The sequence below is a fragment of the Penicillium samsonianum genome (assembly GCF_028829775.1).
Source record: "Penicillium samsonianum strain IBT 33392 chromosome Unknown utg000005l_segment0_segment0, whole genome shotgun sequence".
Taxonomy (NCBI): Eukaryota; Fungi; Ascomycota; class Eurotiomycetes; order Eurotiales; family Aspergillaceae; genus Penicillium; species Penicillium samsonianum.
Window position 1 is genome coordinate 3,020,057 of NW_026643263.1, and position 18,783 is coordinate 3,038,839.

An 18,783-nucleotide genomic window follows, 5' to 3' on the forward strand; every position below is an offset into this window, starting at 1 on the left:
CCACCATATTCCCCTGGTGTTAATCCAATTGAGAACCTTTGGATGTTGTTGAAAGCCGAAATCTATAAGATTCGGCCGGATCTTTTGAATATGAGAAACAACGAAGAAACGAAGGATTTATTAGTCGAAACAGCCAAAATGTATGTGATGGACTAGGTTAACATCCTCATCCATCTTTTTGCTATAAACACTTGTTTTTTTTTTTTTTTTTTTTTTTTTTGAAAACAAGGGTCACTATACTATGTCTATCGATGTGTTCAAGTCGCTCAAGATAAGGGGTTTGAACTAGCCTAGAAAATGGAGGAAGGAGGAGGGGGGTTGGTGGGGGGGCGCTGCTGAGTAGTTGAAATGAATCATTGTTGTCTACCTCATCTATTATTAGAATTCATGGTTAGCATGGCTGCACGACTACAACAGTACAGAACGAGCGAGCTGGATAGCTATGAATGGATAGATACAGCTACGAGGTTTACACGGGAAAGACGGGCTTCTAAAGCCATCATTGGCTAGACTCAATTTCAGGGATATACCTTCACCCCCACCACCCTAATACGTCTACATGCGAGCTCCTTTGCAAAAAAAAAAAGGCTTCCCCCTAGGCTCAGCCAAAAGATAATTGCCCTGCCTTTCATAATGACTTTGAAAATTGCTATCAGAATGGAATCTTTGCATGGCTAAAGCCTCTTTTGAGACAGCTCTGGATGAATAACTCGAGGTGGCAACGGCTTGGGGGAACTCGGACAAGTGAGCGTCGGCCTCCGAGACTGCCTCCGAGCCCGAGAGCTTCTGTCCACCTTTTTAACCCAGCTCCAACCTCAATATTTGAATCCTGTTTTATCTTAAAAAAGAACTTGAATAAGGATATTCTGTTAAACCGCCGTTCACTTTCAATCACGTCAACAATGCTTACTCTTTATATCGCCTATACCGAACCAGTAAATGGTGCCGATCCAGCCACTCCAACTCTGACACAAGAGCAGGTCTGGAACGGCATCAAATTGAAGGCTAGATGCCCTGAAGCATTTATCCCATCTTTCGACGACTCTCGTGTCGTTGAAGAGCGCGAAAATGGCTGCGTCATTGTGAGAGAGGCTCATGTTTCAGCGGATCTTCACGAGTCTCCAATGGCAGGGAAATGGACCCGCGAGGAATGCAGATTACATGCACCGGTAAAGGTAAGTGCCCCACCCCAAGAAGCTTTATCAATCACTTGAGCTACTTGAGCTTTTTAAAATCACAATTTGTTATTATTGTCTAATCAGAGGACAGACCTGCTTCACCCTTCCAGGTGGATCTATAGTCGAGAATATTATCGCCAAAGGGCCGGATCAGACTTTACATCTCACCTTCACATACGAATGGCACCTGCCTGGTATTGAACCTGGAACAAATGAGGCCAAAAAAGCAGAGGATGATCACATGAAAATTGCAGTATCTTCAGTTCAGGGGACCATCACAGCAATGAGAAAAATGGCACAGGAAAACAGAATATGAGTGGAGCAAAATGAACATGGGAACAGAACCTGATACTAGACTTAAGAAACATTGATTTCTATATGGGTATTTTGGGATTTATGAATCGATGTGTTCTAAGTCTCTGTTAGTAATCCTCGAAGAAGTTAGATTACCTTTTGTAGAGTCGTTATAGTACTTTTGAGAACCAAAACAACGAGCGTTCCTGAAAATTAAGCCCCTTAGATATTGTTATCCATAACTATGGAGTATCCCTATAGCTCCGAAGTTGCACGAACTTCTCATGACCTCCAATCGGTAATCTTTCGGGCTGGTGGGATGATATCTTCACTTTCAAGCTATTTGGGACCTCGCATGTCAACTTCAGCCATAACTCCAGGCACCTCGTCTAGGCCATTCAAGGATGTGAAACGGTTCTAGCATGTTAATAGGCCAAGTGTCATTTAAGGATATAAAAAGAAAGACCCCGCCCAGCAATGTCCCAGAGAAAGGCAAGCCCGCGACCAACAAAGATGGACCTTACTCCTCACGGTACGCTCTCCAGCCACTACATCGTTATAAAGCTAACTCAAGGGCCAGAGATTCTAATAAATTCTTGCAATAATTTAGAGAAATAGGGAAGTAAATGAAGTAATACTGTTGCATATAAGAGACGCACCGTAGCGGTCTTCCCAGACTAAATTTTATTTATAGGGGGTTTTCGATGGTCAGATCTATATTCTGGAGACCGTAGGTCAACCAGATTAAACATGGGATTAGTGACTTAAAACCAGTGGACATACGAATGAGGTGGCCAGCCGTGTGCTCGGTTTTAGTGAGCAAAACGCGACAAGGGGAGAGCAATAAAACGGAAAGGGAAAGCCATGTCGTGCGGCCTAAAATCCGGTGTATATGCATAAAATTCAAGGTTACTACCCATTCCCATTCTGGATTTTATATGCTTTTATGCTACGCACGCTCCACCTGCCCAAATGGGCCAGATGGCGGCAATCTGTCTAAACGTCGTACATCACCATTGGGAATATTAGCACTTTACTGCAACAGTTCGCTTTTAAAATCGACACTCAAATTATGCGTTACACAAAAGCCCCCTTTTTCCGTTTGAGTAAGTAACATTTGACTGGGATCATTCAGGTCCAGCCCTGGAGTGACTAACAAGTTACATCATCCGTCCATATAAACATCACATATCATCATTTTGTCGGCCATTTTTACAAAAAAGCATTCATCACAATAAAATATGGCATCCACTTCATCCCCTCCATCCCGCTCTTCCCTTGGCAACAAGGCGTACCGATATCGCATGCTCACAAGCCTACTCTCCCTACTAGACCGATATTTCTCCCGGCCACTACCCCCCAGACTAAGCGTCGAAATCGCCATCCCCGCGAAAGTCAGCAAGTCTCCGGGTCCAATCCAACTCTACTTCTTCACGGCACCATCAAAACCCCTTTGTCCTCGCAAACAAACCAAAATATGCCCGCCCCGCCCTGTCCTCATCAACTTCCACGGCGGGGGCTTCACAATCGGCCACGCTCTCGATGATGCCCGCTGGGCGGGTGCCGTGCTGAAAGCCTGTCCAGACGTGGTGGTAGTAAGCGTCAATTACCGCTTAGCCCCGGAGGAACCCTTCCCCGTCGCACTAGAAGACGGCGTCGATGCTATACTATGGCTATGGAAAGAAGCGGATAAGTACAATCTTGATAAAACGCGCTTCGCGCTCAGCGGATTCAGTGCAGGCGGGAACCTCGTTCTAGGACTGCCATTACGGCTGCAGGAGGAACTACAGAAAACGCGCTGGGCGTCGCTACGCCGGGAGGTAGCATTGGTTGGCTTAGTAGTATTCTACCCCAGCACAGACTGGACGCGAACGCGGAAAGAGCGTGACGCTACAAATCCTATCTCCCCAACAAAATCAATGGTCTCCCCTTCTGTATTCAGGTTCTTCGACGCTTCCTACCTTCTCTTTGCGGGCCTGCCGAAACAGCTGAGTACAGGTCGCGTGGATATGTCGCATCCTTATCTTTCGCCTGGTCTGGCGCCTGCATCTATGTTGCATGCGGCATATCCGCCTGCTGTGGCAATTTATACTTGTGGGTGGGATCAATTGCTTGTTGAGGGGAATACGTTCCGGGAAAGGCTTGGTGGGTTCGTTGAAGAAGGGAAGATGGAGAGTGTAGGTGGATTTGTAGTCGAGGGTGTTGTTCATGGATTTGATAAGAAGCCCTCCTTTTTTAGGGGGAATCAGGTGCGTGAAAATATGTACGGTGATGCTATTGGCCAGTTGAAGGTGATGTAGAAGATGGAATGAGGCAACTTCGGAGCCCTGAAGGCACCTGATATTGATGAATTAGCATACTACCCGTGCGCACTGGAGTTTCGGTTATTAAAAAAAAAGAAATGTCTTCCCCTGCACACCTTCGAGCCCTTTTTGACGCCGGCACCCGTCCAAAACATATCACCGGGATTGCAATCAGCTTACTCTTTGTGATTATGTTATTAGCCCATAAGTATGATCACCATTGCTTTCCTCATGTAGACGCATATTGATGGCTTTTTAGATATATTGAGGTGGACCCCTTGACCCCTAAAGGTTCCACTGAGGTCCATTACACGGTCGTCAATCAAACATGGAGCCTTCATCTTGGTCTCATAATTCTGAAGATACTCAGGAAACCGAAGCTCCGACCTTGGTCCAGGCTTCGAAGGACGCGCATGCAGTGAAATGACCAGGGAAACGTAAGAGACCTAAGGTCAAGAAATAATGCCCTCAGTTGCAAGGGCCAGAACCAAGAGAAGGCACCAAGCGAGGGTATCAATTTCATCATGGCAAAGCTCCTTGATGTGCTGATTCATTGCAATCAAGGCAAAGTATGTTTGCCTATTTCCATTAACACATGTGTTAGGATATCTGCTAATTACTCAAATGTGCAGGTTGTTGAACAGCAGGTCTGTACGCTGACCAAAACGGACCTAGGACCTGGCCACTGGGGAATTCCCGTGGGAGTCCTTACGCCTAATCGGGATATTGGTGCTCATCCTGCTACCGTGGACGGAGCCCTGCTCTATTACAGATTGGTATTCGCAAACCTGGATGTGGCCTCATCGGTCAGGCTTAACTTGTCAGACGTCAATTACACTACCTGGGAAAAGTACCGCCTATGGGATGCCCGGCTTCAAAGGCCCAGAGAGATCCTTTCTATGGGGGCCAAACATATAGAGGGCGAGGACGTGGTCCTTTCCACGGGGCCCCAAACCCCATCCACCACGGCCTCCTCCGTGAACTCGAGGGCCCCAATGAATATCAGGACGAGCCCGTAGAGGGCCAACAAGAGGGCCATTATGGGGTTCGAGGCCGATATCTCTGCTATGAGATTGTTTTTCAAGTGTTTCCCTACATTTGTTTCTATGTTTTATTTGCTTCCTGATTTCATTTCTTTTGTCAAGGGCGCATGGTCTCACGTTTTGATATGCGCGCTATACACAAACACTCTATTGCTGTATGGTTTTGTTAGTCCTCGCGTAGATTCTTCGAGCTATGGAACAAAACGCGCCCATGCGAAGGTGCGTCATTCTTCAAGATCTCTATTAATGATTTCCTTTTGCCGCGTTTAGCTATGTGTGTAAAGCTTCAGGGCTATCAAATCATGTGCGAGTAGAACAAATGACTCTGAGCGGGGCACCAGTCAGGCGGGGTAGAAAAGTCAGCAATTTTCTCTTTACTTCGCTTCTCCCACACTTGCGAACATTATTTTGTAAACAATAAATTACCTAGATCAAGGTATGCAAGGGCTGTGTCTTCTTTATATCTCTCGTGAGGACCTTGGTGGTTACTAACGCTCTGCCAGATCTACTTCATCTATCATCAACAATGAACGGACACGCTGCCTGCCCCAAGTGTGGTGCCGCCGCTGACGGCGCTGGCAAGAGCTGTGGTGCCTGCGGTGCTGTATGTTGATTCTGCAGTACTTCTGTGTGAGCTTATACTAACCATACTAGACCTGCCCTGTTTAAAGCATGCCTCGAGAGTTTGGGTTGAAGGGTATCGGAGTTGGGACTGTTTGCGGTGTAGCGATGGCATGAGGATGAGCCAGGAGAGGACTGGGATATCAATATGTTCATAGCAATGATATGATGACAACGACGAGAATGAACACGAATCTATCCGAAACCAAGTGCGATTGTTATGTACGAAAACAAAAGAAACGACGTGAAGACATTTCTCTGGAGAAAAAAAGATATAAGACTGTTCACAGGCGAGAAACAACCATCAGGATATAGAATGCGCAATAAAAATACCTCCTCGTCTCGTTCTCCCCTTTCCCAAGCCAGCAGCTAGGCCCGAGACCCCAAAATCACCCAAGTAGCGAGCCACCAACCTCCCACCTCATCACGGACCAACTATACACCGCTTAGACGGGTCCGGCGGTCTTGCGCCACTGGGACCAAACACCGATCAAACTGCTGACGGTACCTGCGATACCGACGAGACCATCGTCGAGGTTAACGATACCAACGGCAGACAAGGGCGCGGCCAGATCGCAAACATCGGAGATGAGCTGTATGCGAGCAGCAGAGCGCTCCCTAATAAAAGTGTCAGCATGCCATCCATTTCTCATTCTGATAATACCAAGGAACCCATACTTCTCAATCTTCTTAGCCTCAACAACACCCTCACCCTCCTTGCGGTCAATAGTCTTCTCCTTCTCCTGAAGACGGACAAGAGTGTAGACACCAGCGACAGCGCTGAAAATCAGACCAGCGCCCCAGGAGCGGTAGGCGGAATCCTGCAGCCGCTTTGCGGAAGACAGTTTCCGAATGCCAATCACATCGATGATTGTGATGGCGTCGAGAGTCAGGTAGCCGGCATAACCGAGCTGGCGACCGATGGCCAGGTAACGCAGGACCGGGTCAACGGGGCTCTTGTTATCGAAGGCGATGGCGGCGGCCTTGAGATGCTCGAGGAATTTGCCGATACGCATAATCTTGCGGGTCGTGCCGAACTGCTTCTTCACGGCATTGTAGGGGTCGATCGCGGACTGCGGCTTGTTCGTCCGGTATAGGTACCACGCGTAAAAGCGGGAGAAGTATTGGATTGTGCGGAGGAGCTTGTCGCGGCCGACTATAGATTGCGTGTATCGTTAGCTTGAGTGTTCGGGTAAGGGCGGGGAGAGCTCGATAAGCTGCGCTTCTCGGCCGAGTTCTCGCCACAAGGGGGGTTTTGCTGCATTCGCAATGGAAAATGGGAGTTTGTTTTTGCTTCGTGTACAGATAGGTACTGGACTGGGATGTTGCTTTTTGGACTCTGGGGATTTGTCACGTACCGGTTGTCGCGACGAAGCGCAGCCAGTGCGCCAGCGCAGGGTGGTAGATGAGAGTGTTAGCGACCATTTTTTCTGTAATGGAAATGAATAAAATGGAACTTCGAACACCAAAGGTTGGAGGGTGTCAAGAATCAAATGCGATAGTTCATAAGAAAAAGGGAGTCAGTCAGTCGGTAATTGACCGGCGTATGGAGCCGGAAGACCGACCTCGGCTGATCTCGTGCGTGTGGGGAGAAATCCGGAGGAACAATGTGTATTGTATTTACTATTATTACAGCATTCATGGCATTTGAACCCTTATTCTGGTGAAATTCTATGAAATCCCTTGAAATGCTTGATTTCCATATCCGCCTCGATTGTTTTATCCACTCGGCTTGTGACTTTGTCCTCTTTTTCACGTGAGCCTGCACCATCCCATTCTCCGACATTGCATCTTCTATGATAGAATCTCGTTTTATGCCCTTTTTTATGCTCGGCATTGTTTAAGATTATTTCTTCAGACCTTATATACGGATTTGACCTAGTCACAATTTTGCCCGGGCACGCCGTCAACACTATCCACACACAATCAATTGCATCAATATTGAGTTAAGCACTCTTAGGACCCGGTACTTGTAGTTTACTACATCCTATCTCAAGCCAGGTAAATAGATGGATGGATCCCTTTTCACATGCTCTCCAGGATACTGTATTTTATAATTATCCCAGCAGACCTCCTTCATGCCCTCGATATAGTGAAGATAGTCCTAGGCCAGACAGCATTGATCCGACCCGTGTCATTGTAGCTTTGACGATAGTGTTGTCAGCATTACTGTGTCACCCAAGGGAGAGTGGAAGGGGTTCTTTGTTGTTGTTCTTTGCTACATCTCTGGTCAAAGAGACGACGGGCACGCAAGATTGGACGTAGTACTTAGAAGTGGATCGTGCAGCAAATCTGGAGTAAGTCCGGGGTAAAACGCCAGAACACGAAGCGCAATATTCCAAGTATGCTTACACGTATTTGAAAAGATACGAAGATACCAAAGAAAGCGGGAGGTAGTCTCAAGATGACTCCAACGTGTTGTGTTTTACAAGGCTAGTCTCTAGACCTCCACAAAGATGAAGACCGAATACATATTAAAGGGTTTTATGTGTCTGATTATGTGTGGACAACATCGAAGGTCCCACTTGAAATAAATTGTTTATCATACAAGTCAGGAGTTCAGCTTCTGTCCCACGAAATGCAACACCAGCAGATCATATAGGATATGCCCGCGTTCCTCTCATACATTCATGGATCATGTCGCAGGGGCAAGGGCAGGGGGTGGGATATCTCAAGTCGCAAGGGCCGGGTAGTCGCTGTCTCATCAATGGTATCTCGTTTATTTTACTGATTGTGCATTGCCGCGTGTGGATGGCCCCAGGGAGTCGGTGGGATTAAGTAAAGCTGATTGGAACACAACGGCCCAAAAGGGTGAGCAAGTATGTGTTAGGCGTAGTAGGGCTGTGATCAAATTACTGTTGTTCGCGAGTGTCGGTCTGGCGGTTATGGGTGCCCATCTCCGTGGTATCGTATCCATTAGCCTCGAGGTAGTCGCGGAACCTGGCATCCTCCAAAGTAATAGTGTCCTGAGAAAATGTGAGCACATCAACAAGATACTCTATCTGCAACAGTTCATACCTGGTCAATCTGCGGCATCATAAAAATGGCCATTAATGCGGCCAAGAGACATAGCGAGCTGGAGACGAAGAATGGGTCCTGGCCTGCGCGGGTCGGGTTGGGTGCGTTCTTTTGAATAATCGGAATCACGTAGGTGCCCACAAAAGCTCCAACCTTCCCAATAGCAGCAGCATATGAGTAGTACTGGCCACGGATGGCAGTCGCGCTGGTCTTGGCGGCGCAGAGACCGATGTTGTCGCCGGGTCCCATTTCACCAAGGGCGGAGAAGATTCTGTTCTCAAAACATTAGCGTTGGCAATTGCTAAAGTCTGAGAGCTTTGTTAGTAAACTTACCCGAATACGACAACAAAGGCTGCCACATTTTCTGGGGTCGCAAGCCACTTGTAGCATCCGGCCATGATGAATCCAATGATGCCCTGGAGCCCAACACCAAGGGCAAGGGTATAGCGAGGGCCAATCCAGTCACTCATGAAGGCTCCCAGGGCGGAACCTGGGATGTAGAAGGAATTGACCACAGTAGTCCAACCGAAGCTCTTCCACAAGGGAGCCTTTTTACCCAAGATGATCTGTAGCCAGGCCGAAGAATAGATACCGAAGCTGTATGCAGAGAAGTCGTAAAGGAACCAGATAATGGAAACAACGGCCTATACATCACATCCAGTCAGTTAGTCGGTTCATGCCTGCAAGGGCAACATGTAGACGGGGTTTGTTACCAAGCGCTTCCAATAGAATCTAAACTAGTTAGCCAACAAATCCAAGTATTAGAAAATATCGTACTTACTTGATAATCAGCAAGATCGGGAATTTGTGCATGCGCTCCCGGTTAAACTCCTCGGGCTCATCCATCTTCAGTCGGAGGTACATTAAACTCAGAGGGGGAATTACTCCCAGCCCTAGAGCCACACGCCAGCAAGCGTGCAGATGGTTCTCGGTGAAGATCAGGACGAGGATCATAGATACCAAAGCAGCAACCACGAAACCGAAATCAATCTGGAAGTTGGTGAACATGATGAACCAGCGATTTCGATGGCCACTCTTGAGCTCTCCAGTATTCTCCGCAGCGCCAACTGAACCAGCAGGGTATTCTCCACCAATGCCAATTCCCAAGAAGAAACGGTAGGCCGTCAAAGCAGCAAGCATGCCACCCAGGCTGCCGCCAGCTCCATAGGAGCCAGCACCGAGAGCCGCAAAGACAAACAGGATAACAGTGGAGATCATCAAAGACCACTTGCGTGACCAGTGATCACTAGTGTAGCCAAATATCAACATACCCACCACAGTGCCGGCAAAAACAATCGAAGAGACATTCTGTTGGGCCGTCGAGTTGGTGTATGCATCCCCATAGATCTGTGTCAGCATGGTACCGACAGGACCAATGATCTAGATCCAAGTGTGTCAATAAAGAATAAGTAAACATTCGCCAAGCTGCACACCCATGTGGGACATTGTAGCTGCAGGGCTGCATACACAAGGACGAAGCACAACATACCTGGTTCAAGTAGCCGTCAGAGAAGAGACCAGCACCACAGGCAATAGTGGGCCAACTCCGTTCCCAGCGACCCTTCTTCGTCTCGTCAAGAGGCGGCAGCTCGACAAGCTGCCCCTCGAGGGGACCGGGGCCCTTCTCGGGCATTTCCTTGGAGTAGGACTGAGGCTCGGCCATTGCGATCGTGTTTAGGAATAGCAACAAAAATTTTGGGTATGTTCAATCACGCGGCGAGCTTGAGCCTTACTGGAGGTCAAAGGGATAGCAAAGTGGACACGAGACCAACGAGAGTTACTGTGTCACGCGAGCACAATAACAAGAGTCAGTGTCGATCGTAGAGGGGTCCTTTTTCTCTAAACAGAGAAAGAAGAGATTTGAAGGAAAGAGAAGAGAGAAAGAGGCCTGGAGAAAAACTGGTTGGCAATGCAAAAGAATATTAAATACCTATTTAAAAAAAATTAAAAAAAACTAAGGAATCCCGGGAATAGCATCAATGTTAGGTCGCATAGGGGAGAAGTACCAGGTACCTATCACAGAGTGGCAGTGGCCCGTGTTTAGCCAAGTATCGGAACCTGGTGGGACCCCGGTCCCCCGAGGTTGATCATTCTAAACGTTTAGCTTTGAGAATTTCAGACTAACATAATTGTAGGCCAATGATAGACACCATAAATATCAAGGTCCATTCTGTAGCCAATGGTGTGTCCGTCTAGAGTGGCCGGTCGGGGTAGGTTGCACTCTACAACACATAGTCGGCCACTCCGAAGGTTCCTTGGAGATGGGTTGATATCGGTATCGAAGCGAACACGCGGCTTCCCGTTGAAATCGGATATAGAAATCAGTTTGATGTCTCAACCTTGGAAGGATGTGGATGTTGATAGAAGAAGTGCATATCCTATGGGCTACGCACGTGCTTCGGTAGTTCCCTGTTGGACCTGGGGGCGGCTGGAAGCACCTGCCTGTTTCTGGAGTAGTGTCAAATGAAACACTGAAGGATTCGGACCCAACCTTCTCCCTAAAACAGTGAAGGACACGACGTGCAGGTTTCCAACGTTGGCATAACATACTCTAAGCTTTGTTTGCTCAAGGCCCAATGCCAGGCAGGTAATAATGGACCTTTATACGAAGTAGCATTTCCATGATTTTCAGGTCTTTATAGAACCATAAAACGGCTCAGCCCTATGTTATATGAATATCACCAAGCCGTGAATCCTCGGGCTTGGCTCTTGGCCGTAACACCACGCAGTTGCAATTGATTTACAAAAGACTTTTCTTGCCTAAGCCAACACATGGAATTCCTAGAATGTCTTCAGTTTGAACCTGTTCCAATGTGATTTACTATAGCCCAGAGTAGACAAGCCAGATATATTGCAAACATATATCTCTGCATCTCTCTCAAGGAAGAGATATAAAACTAAAATTTTTATTTTGTACAGAGAAACAAATATATTTTGAACCTCGTAGATGCGACCGGGATCTCGTACCTAGGTACAAAATAGATTATCCTGACGTTCAAAGGGAGAAGGCCAAAGAAGGCTCGGCCCGGATAAACATTCCGCCAGCTGAGCTCGGGCTACGGTGATGCACCTGGCTTGATCTCATCCTCAGACATCACCAGCTCCCATCTTCTCCCTGCTCTATTGCATCGTTTTATTAACTCGTGGCAATCCTGTCAGCATCTCCAGTCCCCCATCGTCACCATGGGGTCTGATCCTCAGTACATCAAGTTCCCCAACCTCTCCATCGCCCAACATGTCTTCAACCTCTCCAACCCAGCATGCGCGCCGGCCGTCCAGCAGAGCTCATTGAAGAAGCTCCAAGAAGTTATCTCGGAGAATAAAATGGCTCCCTTCTACCGGCATCTCGCCCATCCCACTGAAGGCATCTTGAACAACTCCGGCGAAGGCGTAACACAGCACCCACAAAATGGAGGCAACTCAACGAAACCTCTCATCACGTCCAATCTTCTTGCATCTCGCAAAACACCGCTAAAGTTTGATTTCCCTTGGGACGAGAAGCTCTACCAGTCTCTACTGGAGGATAACAAGAAGGAACTGGAGACCTTCCAGAAGGAGGAAGATGATGCGGAAGAGGCTGCTGGGGAGACTGAGGTACAAGCTGCGCGTGGGAAGCGAGCTGAGTTCTGGGCTCGTGTGGGAGATAAGGTGAGAATTCTTCCATGTTTTGTCAAGCTTTTTGGGAGTTTACTAGCTGACACCGGTATTCCAATAGGACAAAGCTGTCGAATCCCACGAAGCCCTCCTCGAAAAGACCGGATTCCTGGGCACCAAGATTGATCTTGTGATGGCTATGCTCCGCATCGGACTCTTCTTCGGCGACCTTTTGTTTGTGAACAAGACCATTGAACGAGCAGAGACCTTGGTAGAGAGTGGTGGAGACTGGGACCGTAGAAACCGTCTCAAGGCATACAAGGGATTGCATTTGCTCACCATTCGCTCTTACAGCCTTGCCGCTCCTCTCCTTCTCGACAGTCTGTCTACCTTCACAAGCTACGAACTTTGCAGCTATTCTTCGTTGGTGATTTACTCAGTGCTCGCGGGATCCTTGTCCCTCAAGCGTGTGGACTTCAAGGCGAAGGTAGTGGATGCACCAGAGATCAAGGCCATCCTTGGCTCTGGGGAAGACCAACTGGCTGCCCTAAGTGGGGAAATCTCCTCAGGACCCGGTGCCCGGGATGAGGAGATGAAGGATGCAACGGCGTCACTACCCACACCCGCCGGTGCCAAGACCGCTGTCAACATCTCCTCTTTCTCCACCGGCTCCGGTGCGGCAGTAGAGGCGGAGGTGCCCGTTGATTTCGCACCGCTTGCAAACTTGGTTACCAGTCTCTACAACGGCAACTACCGCTCGTTCTTTGTGGCACTCGCGGCCGTTGAGGACCAGTTCCTCACACAAGACCGGTATCTGCATGAGCACCGTGCTTGGTTTGTTCGTGAGATGCGACTGCGCGCCTACCAGCAGCTTCTTCAGAGTTACCGTGTGGTGGGGCTGAGTGGTATGGCCAACGACTTCGGCGTGACGGTAGACTACTTGGACCGGTATGTGCTATATAGATCTTTTCAAATATGACTTTTGCTGACCATAACCACAGTGACCTTGCCAAGTTCATTTCAAACAACCGCATTGCGTGCACCATCGATCGTGTCAATGGTATTATCGAGACGAATCGACCAGATGACAAGAACAAGCAGTATGCCGATGTGGTGAAGCATGGTGACTCTCTGATCACCAAGATCCAGAAGTACGGCCAAGCTGTGCGTCTCCGGGGAAGTGAGCGAAGCTAATGTGGTACATCTACGAACTTGGAGGCATTCTGAGCCTCAAAACCACAACCTATGATCAACTATGTATGCGTGAATGGACAATCTTACTTACCGCGTGTTCTTAAACCCAAAATTGGCCCCGTAGATCCTATAACATGCCACCGCCATGCCATGCCAAGATATGATTAGGTTCCTTGACTAAAAGTAACCAAAGTTGAAGCTCCGCATCGGGCAGCGCCGGAAAATGGATCGACATCCATCGGGCAACCGTCTGACTTTCCCTCGGAGAATAATCGTCTCCGATCGTGTTATCATGCATGAACGTGGATGATCCTCAATGCAAGTTGTGTATACGCAGTAATTCTCATCATCGACCAAAATCTCGTAGCCACATCTCCCGCTCCATGACTCTGATATCTCAATATCCTTATCGTAATCGGCTGCCGACGGGTTGTGGGGAAATGCTGACTCACATGTTCACCGCCAAAGGCCAAGGCCATTTTTTTTTCCCTTCTTCTCCCGATCGCAATCGGACAATTACGACAGGGGTTGTGCCAAAAGACCTTTTAATTGATCAATCTGATCATTGATTGACCATTCGTCAAAATGTCCTGGCAATATAAGCTCGCATCCAGCGTGCGGGCCTCTCCGCTACGGGCGCTGACTAGCCGGTCGAATGGCCTCCTACATCGCCCGGCCGCATGTGGCGGTGCGGGGTGTCTTTCCGCCAGGTCAGGTACGTCCACGGGTGGGATCCCGATATCACCCCAGCTTACATAGTTTGGGGGTTTCCGCAAACCTTCGGCCTTGGGCTTTCGCCCCGCTGTTGTGTGGTGTGATTACTTGTCTTAACCATATCTCCCCCCACATTTTTTGGTTGCGATTTCAACGCTCTCCGCGGCCTTTATATACTTGATTCTCCTCTTAGTTTCCGGGACACTAGTCTACTTATTCTGAACCTCACTAACCTCCTCCGGGTCAATCCAGAGCCCATCATGACTCAGACCACCGTCTCATATACCGCTAAGCGCACCCTGTCGGCCGTCCAGAACCGCAAGTGTCTAAACGTCGACAACATCAACCAGCATGTTAGGGATGCTAAGTACGCCGTGCGCGGTGAATTGGCCGTCAAGGCCGAGACCTACCGCCAGCGTCTGATTGATGGCGACAAGTCCCTGCCCTTTGAAAGCGTCATCTTCGCCAACATCGGTAATCCCCAACAGCTCGATCAGAAGCCCATCACCTTCTTCCGCCAGGTCCTCAGTCTCGTCGAGAACCCCTTGTTGTTGGAAAACCCCGAGGTCCTCAAGCAGTCATTTGGATATAAGCAGGATGTGATCGACCGAGCCCAGGCCCTTTTGGCCAATGTGCAGAGCGTTGGCGCCTACAGTCACAGCCAGGGTGCACCGGGCATCCGGGACAGCGTCGCCAAGTTCATTGAGAAACGTGATGGCTTCCCTGCCGACCCCCAGGACCTGTTCCTGACCGGGGGTGCCTCTTCAGGTGTGAGCACCATCTTGAACGTCCTCTGCAACGATCCCAGTGCCGGTGTCCTCGTCCCCATCCCTCAGTATCCTCTTTACACCGCAAGCTTGACGCTGTTGAATGCCCGCTGCGTTCCTTACCTCCTCGAGGAGGAGAAGGCATGGGGTACTAACGTCAGCACGATCCTCAAGTCCATTGAGGACGCCAAGGCCGCCGGCACCGATGTGCGTGCCATTGTCGTGATCAACCCGGGCAACCCAACCGGTGCCTCTCTGAGCGCCGACGATATCAAGAAGGTTCTTGATGTCGCCGCCGAGGAGAGCTTGGTGGTCATCGCTGATGAGGTGTACCAAACCAACGTTTTCAAGGGCGAGTTTGTCTCCTTCAAGAAGCGCCTGCGCCAGCTCCAGCAGGAGCAGCCTGGCAAATACGACGACGTCGAGCTGGTCTCGTTGCACAGTATCTCCAAGGGTATGGTTGGTGAGTGCGGCCACCGCGGTGGCTACTTCGAGCTTGCTGGCTTCGATCCCCTGGTCCAGGAACAGATCTACAAGCTCGTCAGCATTGGCCTGTGCCCGCCGGTCGTCGCACAGTGCCTACTCGAGTGCATGGTCAACCCTCCCATCGAGGGCGATCCTAGCTTCGAGCTCTACCAGAAGGAGTACACCGGTATCTCGGAAGGTCTGCGCAAGCGTGCCTTCTCCTTGTTCAACGCCTTCCAGCGCATGGAGGGTGTTGAGCTCCAGGAGCCCCAGGTACGTATTATGGACTTGTTCAAATTGTTACGCATTTACTAATCGTCTTAACAGGGTGCCATGTACCTCTTCCCCACCATCAACCTCCCCGCAAAGGCCGTTGAAGCCGCCAGCGCCGAGGGCCGTCCCGCCGATGAGTTCTACTGCTTGGCCCTGCTGGACGCCACAGGTGTCTGCGTCGTCCCCGGCTCGGGCTTCGGCCAGAAGGAGAACACTTTCCACTTCCGCACAACCTTCCTTGCCCCTGGCACCGACTGGGTTGAGCGCATCGTCAAGTTCCACTCCGAGTTCATGGACAAGTACCGATGAACATGTACAAATGTACAAAAAGCCATGTAAATGTGAACTGCCCATCCATCGCCATCTGCTCTTCGAGCGATTGGTTGCCACCATATATTACTTTTGGTTGTGGTTTTTTTTCATGTCTATACGAGATGGGTCATTGGCATCCATCTATGTGTGGCCTCTACGACGAAATGTTTTGAATATTTGAATTTGGATATGGATCTGGAATTGGCCCGCCCATGATACCTCATAGACTACTGACTCTATTGGGCTTGCTACTTTCGGTTCTCATTTTTGGGTACTCTTCGCAGGCACTTGTGCATCGCATTTTGAATAGTGGTATACATTTGCATCGTTTGTTCTGCTTGATATAGGTACTTCGTACCTCGGTTTGCCTTTATAGAGAATAAATTCTGCTTCATTGATTCCTAACAAGTTCTTGTATCTTCGTCCTTCTGTTCTTGTCCCTGATTTCATATTTGCTTGGATGTAGACGAGTGAGAAGAGAGGGGACGGCTGGAAGGTATTTGGGGTGGGGGGGAAGAGAGGTGACATGAAGTGCAAATATTAGGTTCAGGGAATATCATTCACTCTCCAAGTGCAAAGGAGCAAAGCAAACCGTGGTGATCGCTCCAGAGTGTGACTTCGTGCTGAGTCTGCTGAAACTCGGGTATATTCGAATCACACTGAGCGTCCTGTTGTCCATCCAACTTGCGCACTCGCTGAGCCTCGAGGATTTCAATTCCACGCGCTTTGAGACCGAGCAGCGCGACTTTATCCATCCGATTTGGCGGGAATCGCTGCTTCCCATCCGCTCCCCATGTATACCCAGGTTCTTCAGGACAAAGGGCTGTCCAGGCATCTGTAAGTCCATTGGTTTCGATGAGGGCGGCATCTTCATCCAGAACCGGGTTGAAGTCACCAGCCACAAGCCCACGGCCTGCACTACGCAGAAAAGAGGAGACAATGGACAGTTGCCGCGGCCGGTGGGAAGGTTTGATGGGCAGGGAATCGAGATGAACGTTCGCAAGGCGTACCCGGGTAGTAGAAGCAGCATCTGTGGGGGAAGGAAAGAAGAGATCACAAAAGAGTACATCTCTACGAAAGTGGCTAGGGAAGGCCACTCTCCAAACAGGTCCTAGAGCAAACCTGGATGTCTCAGAGCTGTCTCGCGATCCAAACCGTGTCTTGGATACCAAGGTCATGGTCGTGAACGAGTGTCTGCATGGCGTGTTCTCGTGCTCGCTTGAGAACCACGATACACGAATACGCTCGTCGCTCAAAATCAGCCGCAGAGCCCGCTGTGAGACTTCTTGGAGAAATATGATGTCTGGCTTGGAATCCAGTTGGGTGATGAATGTGAGAATTTCTGGGACGCGTTCTTGCGTCCGCTCTGATAATGCGTCGATATTCCATGTCAAGAGAACTAGATCCGATGATGTAGATGATGTATCATCGGCACGTGGTGGCTCTGCGTTTTCATTTGCCCTCACTGGATCCCACTGCTGGGAGTTGGGATCGAACTGGTTCCAGGACTGGAATTTTGATTCTGGTACGTCGGTTGGAAGAGGTGTGTCTTTTTTCCAGGACATTATGCTTGATCGAACACGTGCGTAAATATCCATGGTGAGAATGACGTTGATCACTTCAAAGGTTGCCTAGTGAGATTCACCTTCCTTGGAAGGTTTGAGGTTCCAACCTTAGTTTTAAGATTAGTTAAGCATTCAGCCTCACCCGGGCAGGCTAACGAGTGTGACAAGGGTCTACCTAATGTAGGAATAACTGGGAAGAGATATGAATCAATGATTAAATCCATACACATGTAGTTTAGGTCTGGCTTTTTGTAGTGGCAATCCTACATCTTGAGCGAGGGGCCCCACACTCATCCCCATATCCTGGCCCTTCTGGGCATATTAACACATTGGACGATAATACATTTTCCCCTATCAGTCATGCTGATTTTCGAACGATTCTATCGTAAACTATTCTTTTCCTACAACTCGCGACCAGCTCATGTCCATAGTAGTACATACTTATAACAGAAACCATGTACTAACAACCACATACTAACAGCACCACTGGCTATTCTATAAACTTCTTAAAAGTACCTCTCCATAATGCACAGGAAAAAACGGTTCTTCTCTGTGCTCTATTGATACAAATAAGCTATTCTTTGACATTATCATAACGATAAGATGCTGGGCAAGCTATATATTTCGGGGACAGTAGTGTACAGACCCACCACAACCCTAATAGGAGAGAAGCACAAGAAAGTGACGTACCAGACTGATGATCTCAGTAGTTTGATGACGAAGCCTGATACGTATGTTACAATAATACAAAACTATTTAATTAATCAGAGATATGCACGGTCAGCGATCCTTCTGCTTGGTAAATGCTTAGTTCAAAAAGCGAGCTAAGACCGGAACTCGAATCCTTGTATGGTCCCGAAGTCTCATGATGAGCTAGTAGTCAGCTGCATTTGATCCCAACAACAAGGATTGAGCACATTAGTATACATATTATACCTCAATCTGACATGTACCGTGATACAAGAGATGCAAAGAAGCGGTGAGCATTCCATGGTAGACAGAAACAAGGAATACAACGATGAAGATGAACATAAACGTAAAGATAAACATCGACCGGCTGAGTGATTGTAACCTATGACCTCAGAAGCAATCTACCTCTATCCGTCCTTTCCCGACATACGTCCCCAACACATACAAAGTACACCGTACAACATGCATCCCCAACCCGAGACCCATACATATGCAAGGCGCATACATAGTCAAATCCACCCACTCACCGCATCTTACGCCATGTATTCGGTAACCTGCCATCGGTATTGCTAGGACCTCCAGATCGTACACAAGATCTAATCGTACAGCAAGGTGCAGCATAGAGTAGTCACACCGCAGACTACATTTTCGGACGAATACCGCACCTACCCCACGCTCCAAGCCTTGACTTGCATTGTCTTGGCTAATGCTTAGCTATAGGTTGGCGCTGCTACAGGGGGATTCCCTGTTGC

The 18,783-nt window shown here is 48.8% G+C and overlaps 9 protein-coding genes across 9 annotated transcripts; 6 read left to right on the plus strand and 3 right to left on the minus strand.

Annotated features, from left to right (window-relative positions):
• Positions 1–902: 902 nt before the first annotated feature.
• Positions 903–1,494, plus strand: N7471_010037 (SRPBCC family protein; the record flags this gene model as incomplete). Its single annotated transcript, XM_057282756.1, has 2 exons — positions 903–1,175; positions 1,270–1,494. 2 exons carry the CDS (start codon positions 903–905, stop codon positions 1,492–1,494), a joined length of 498 nt encoding a protein of 165 aa, XP_057133639.1.
• A 1,219-nt stretch (positions 1,495–2,713) lies between these two features.
• Positions 2,714–3,772, plus strand: N7471_010038 (uncharacterized protein; the record flags this gene model as incomplete). The annotated part of the gene is made up of 1 exon (XM_057282757.1): positions 2,714–3,772. One exon carries the CDS (start codon positions 2,714–2,716, stop codon positions 3,770–3,772), a length of 1,059 nt encoding a protein of 352 aa, XP_057133640.1.
• A 527-nt stretch (positions 3,773–4,299) lies between these two features.
• Positions 4,300–4,794, plus strand: N7471_010039 (uncharacterized protein; the record flags this gene model as incomplete). Its single annotated transcript, XM_057282758.1, has 2 exons — positions 4,300–4,344; positions 4,408–4,794. The coding sequence occupies 2 exons, from the start codon at positions 4,300–4,302 to the stop codon at positions 4,792–4,794; spliced, it is 432 nt and encodes a 143-aa protein (XP_057133641.1).
• A 550-nt stretch (positions 4,795–5,344) lies between these two features.
• On the plus strand, positions 5,345–5,487 carry N7471_010040 (uncharacterized protein; the record flags this gene model as incomplete). Its single annotated transcript, XM_057282759.1, has 2 exons — positions 5,345–5,422; positions 5,473–5,487. 2 exons carry the CDS (start codon positions 5,345–5,347, stop codon positions 5,485–5,487), a joined length of 93 nt encoding a protein of 30 aa, XP_057133642.1.
• A 398-nt stretch (positions 5,488–5,885) lies between these two features.
• On the minus strand, positions 5,886–6,864 carry N7471_010041 (PEX11 family protein; the record flags this gene model as incomplete). The annotated part of the gene is made up of 3 exons (XM_057282760.1): positions 5,886–6,057; positions 6,118–6,595; positions 6,798–6,864. The coding sequence occupies 3 exons, from the start codon at positions 6,862–6,864 to the stop codon at positions 5,886–5,888; spliced, it is 717 nt and encodes a 238-aa protein (XP_057133643.1).
• Positions 6,865–8,291: 1,427 nt separating this feature from the next.
• Positions 8,292–10,120, minus strand: N7471_010042 (putative MFS phospholipid transporter (Git1); the record flags this gene model as incomplete). The annotated part of the gene is made up of 6 exons (XM_057282761.1): positions 8,292–8,405; positions 8,458–8,728; positions 8,791–9,101; positions 9,171–9,189; positions 9,239–9,837; positions 9,947–10,120. 6 exons carry the CDS (start codon positions 10,118–10,120, stop codon positions 8,292–8,294), a joined length of 1,488 nt encoding a protein of 495 aa, XP_057133644.1.
• A 1,520-nt stretch (positions 10,121–11,640) lies between these two features.
• On the plus strand, positions 11,641–13,245 carry N7471_010043 (proteasome regulatory particle lid subunit RPN7; the record flags this gene model as incomplete). Its single annotated transcript, XM_057282762.1, has 3 exons — positions 11,641–12,105; positions 12,173–12,999; positions 13,053–13,245. 3 exons carry the CDS (start codon positions 11,641–11,643, stop codon positions 13,243–13,245), a joined length of 1,485 nt encoding a protein of 494 aa, XP_057133645.1.
• A 585-nt stretch (positions 13,246–13,830) lies between these two features.
• On the plus strand, positions 13,831–15,773 carry N7471_010044 (putative alanine aminotransferase; the record flags this gene model as incomplete). Its single annotated transcript, XM_057282763.1, has 3 exons — positions 13,831–13,960; positions 14,212–15,464; positions 15,519–15,773. 3 exons carry the CDS (start codon positions 13,831–13,833, stop codon positions 15,771–15,773), a joined length of 1,638 nt encoding a protein of 545 aa, XP_057133646.1.
• A 563-nt stretch (positions 15,774–16,336) lies between these two features.
• On the minus strand, positions 16,337–17,374 carry N7471_010045 (endonuclease/exonuclease/phosphatase family protein; the record flags this gene model as incomplete). Its single annotated transcript, XM_057282764.1, has 1 exon — positions 16,337–17,374. One exon carries the CDS (start codon positions 17,372–17,374, stop codon positions 16,337–16,339), a length of 1,038 nt encoding a protein of 345 aa, XP_057133647.1.
• Between the last annotated feature and the right edge of the window lie 1,409 nt (positions 17,375–18,783).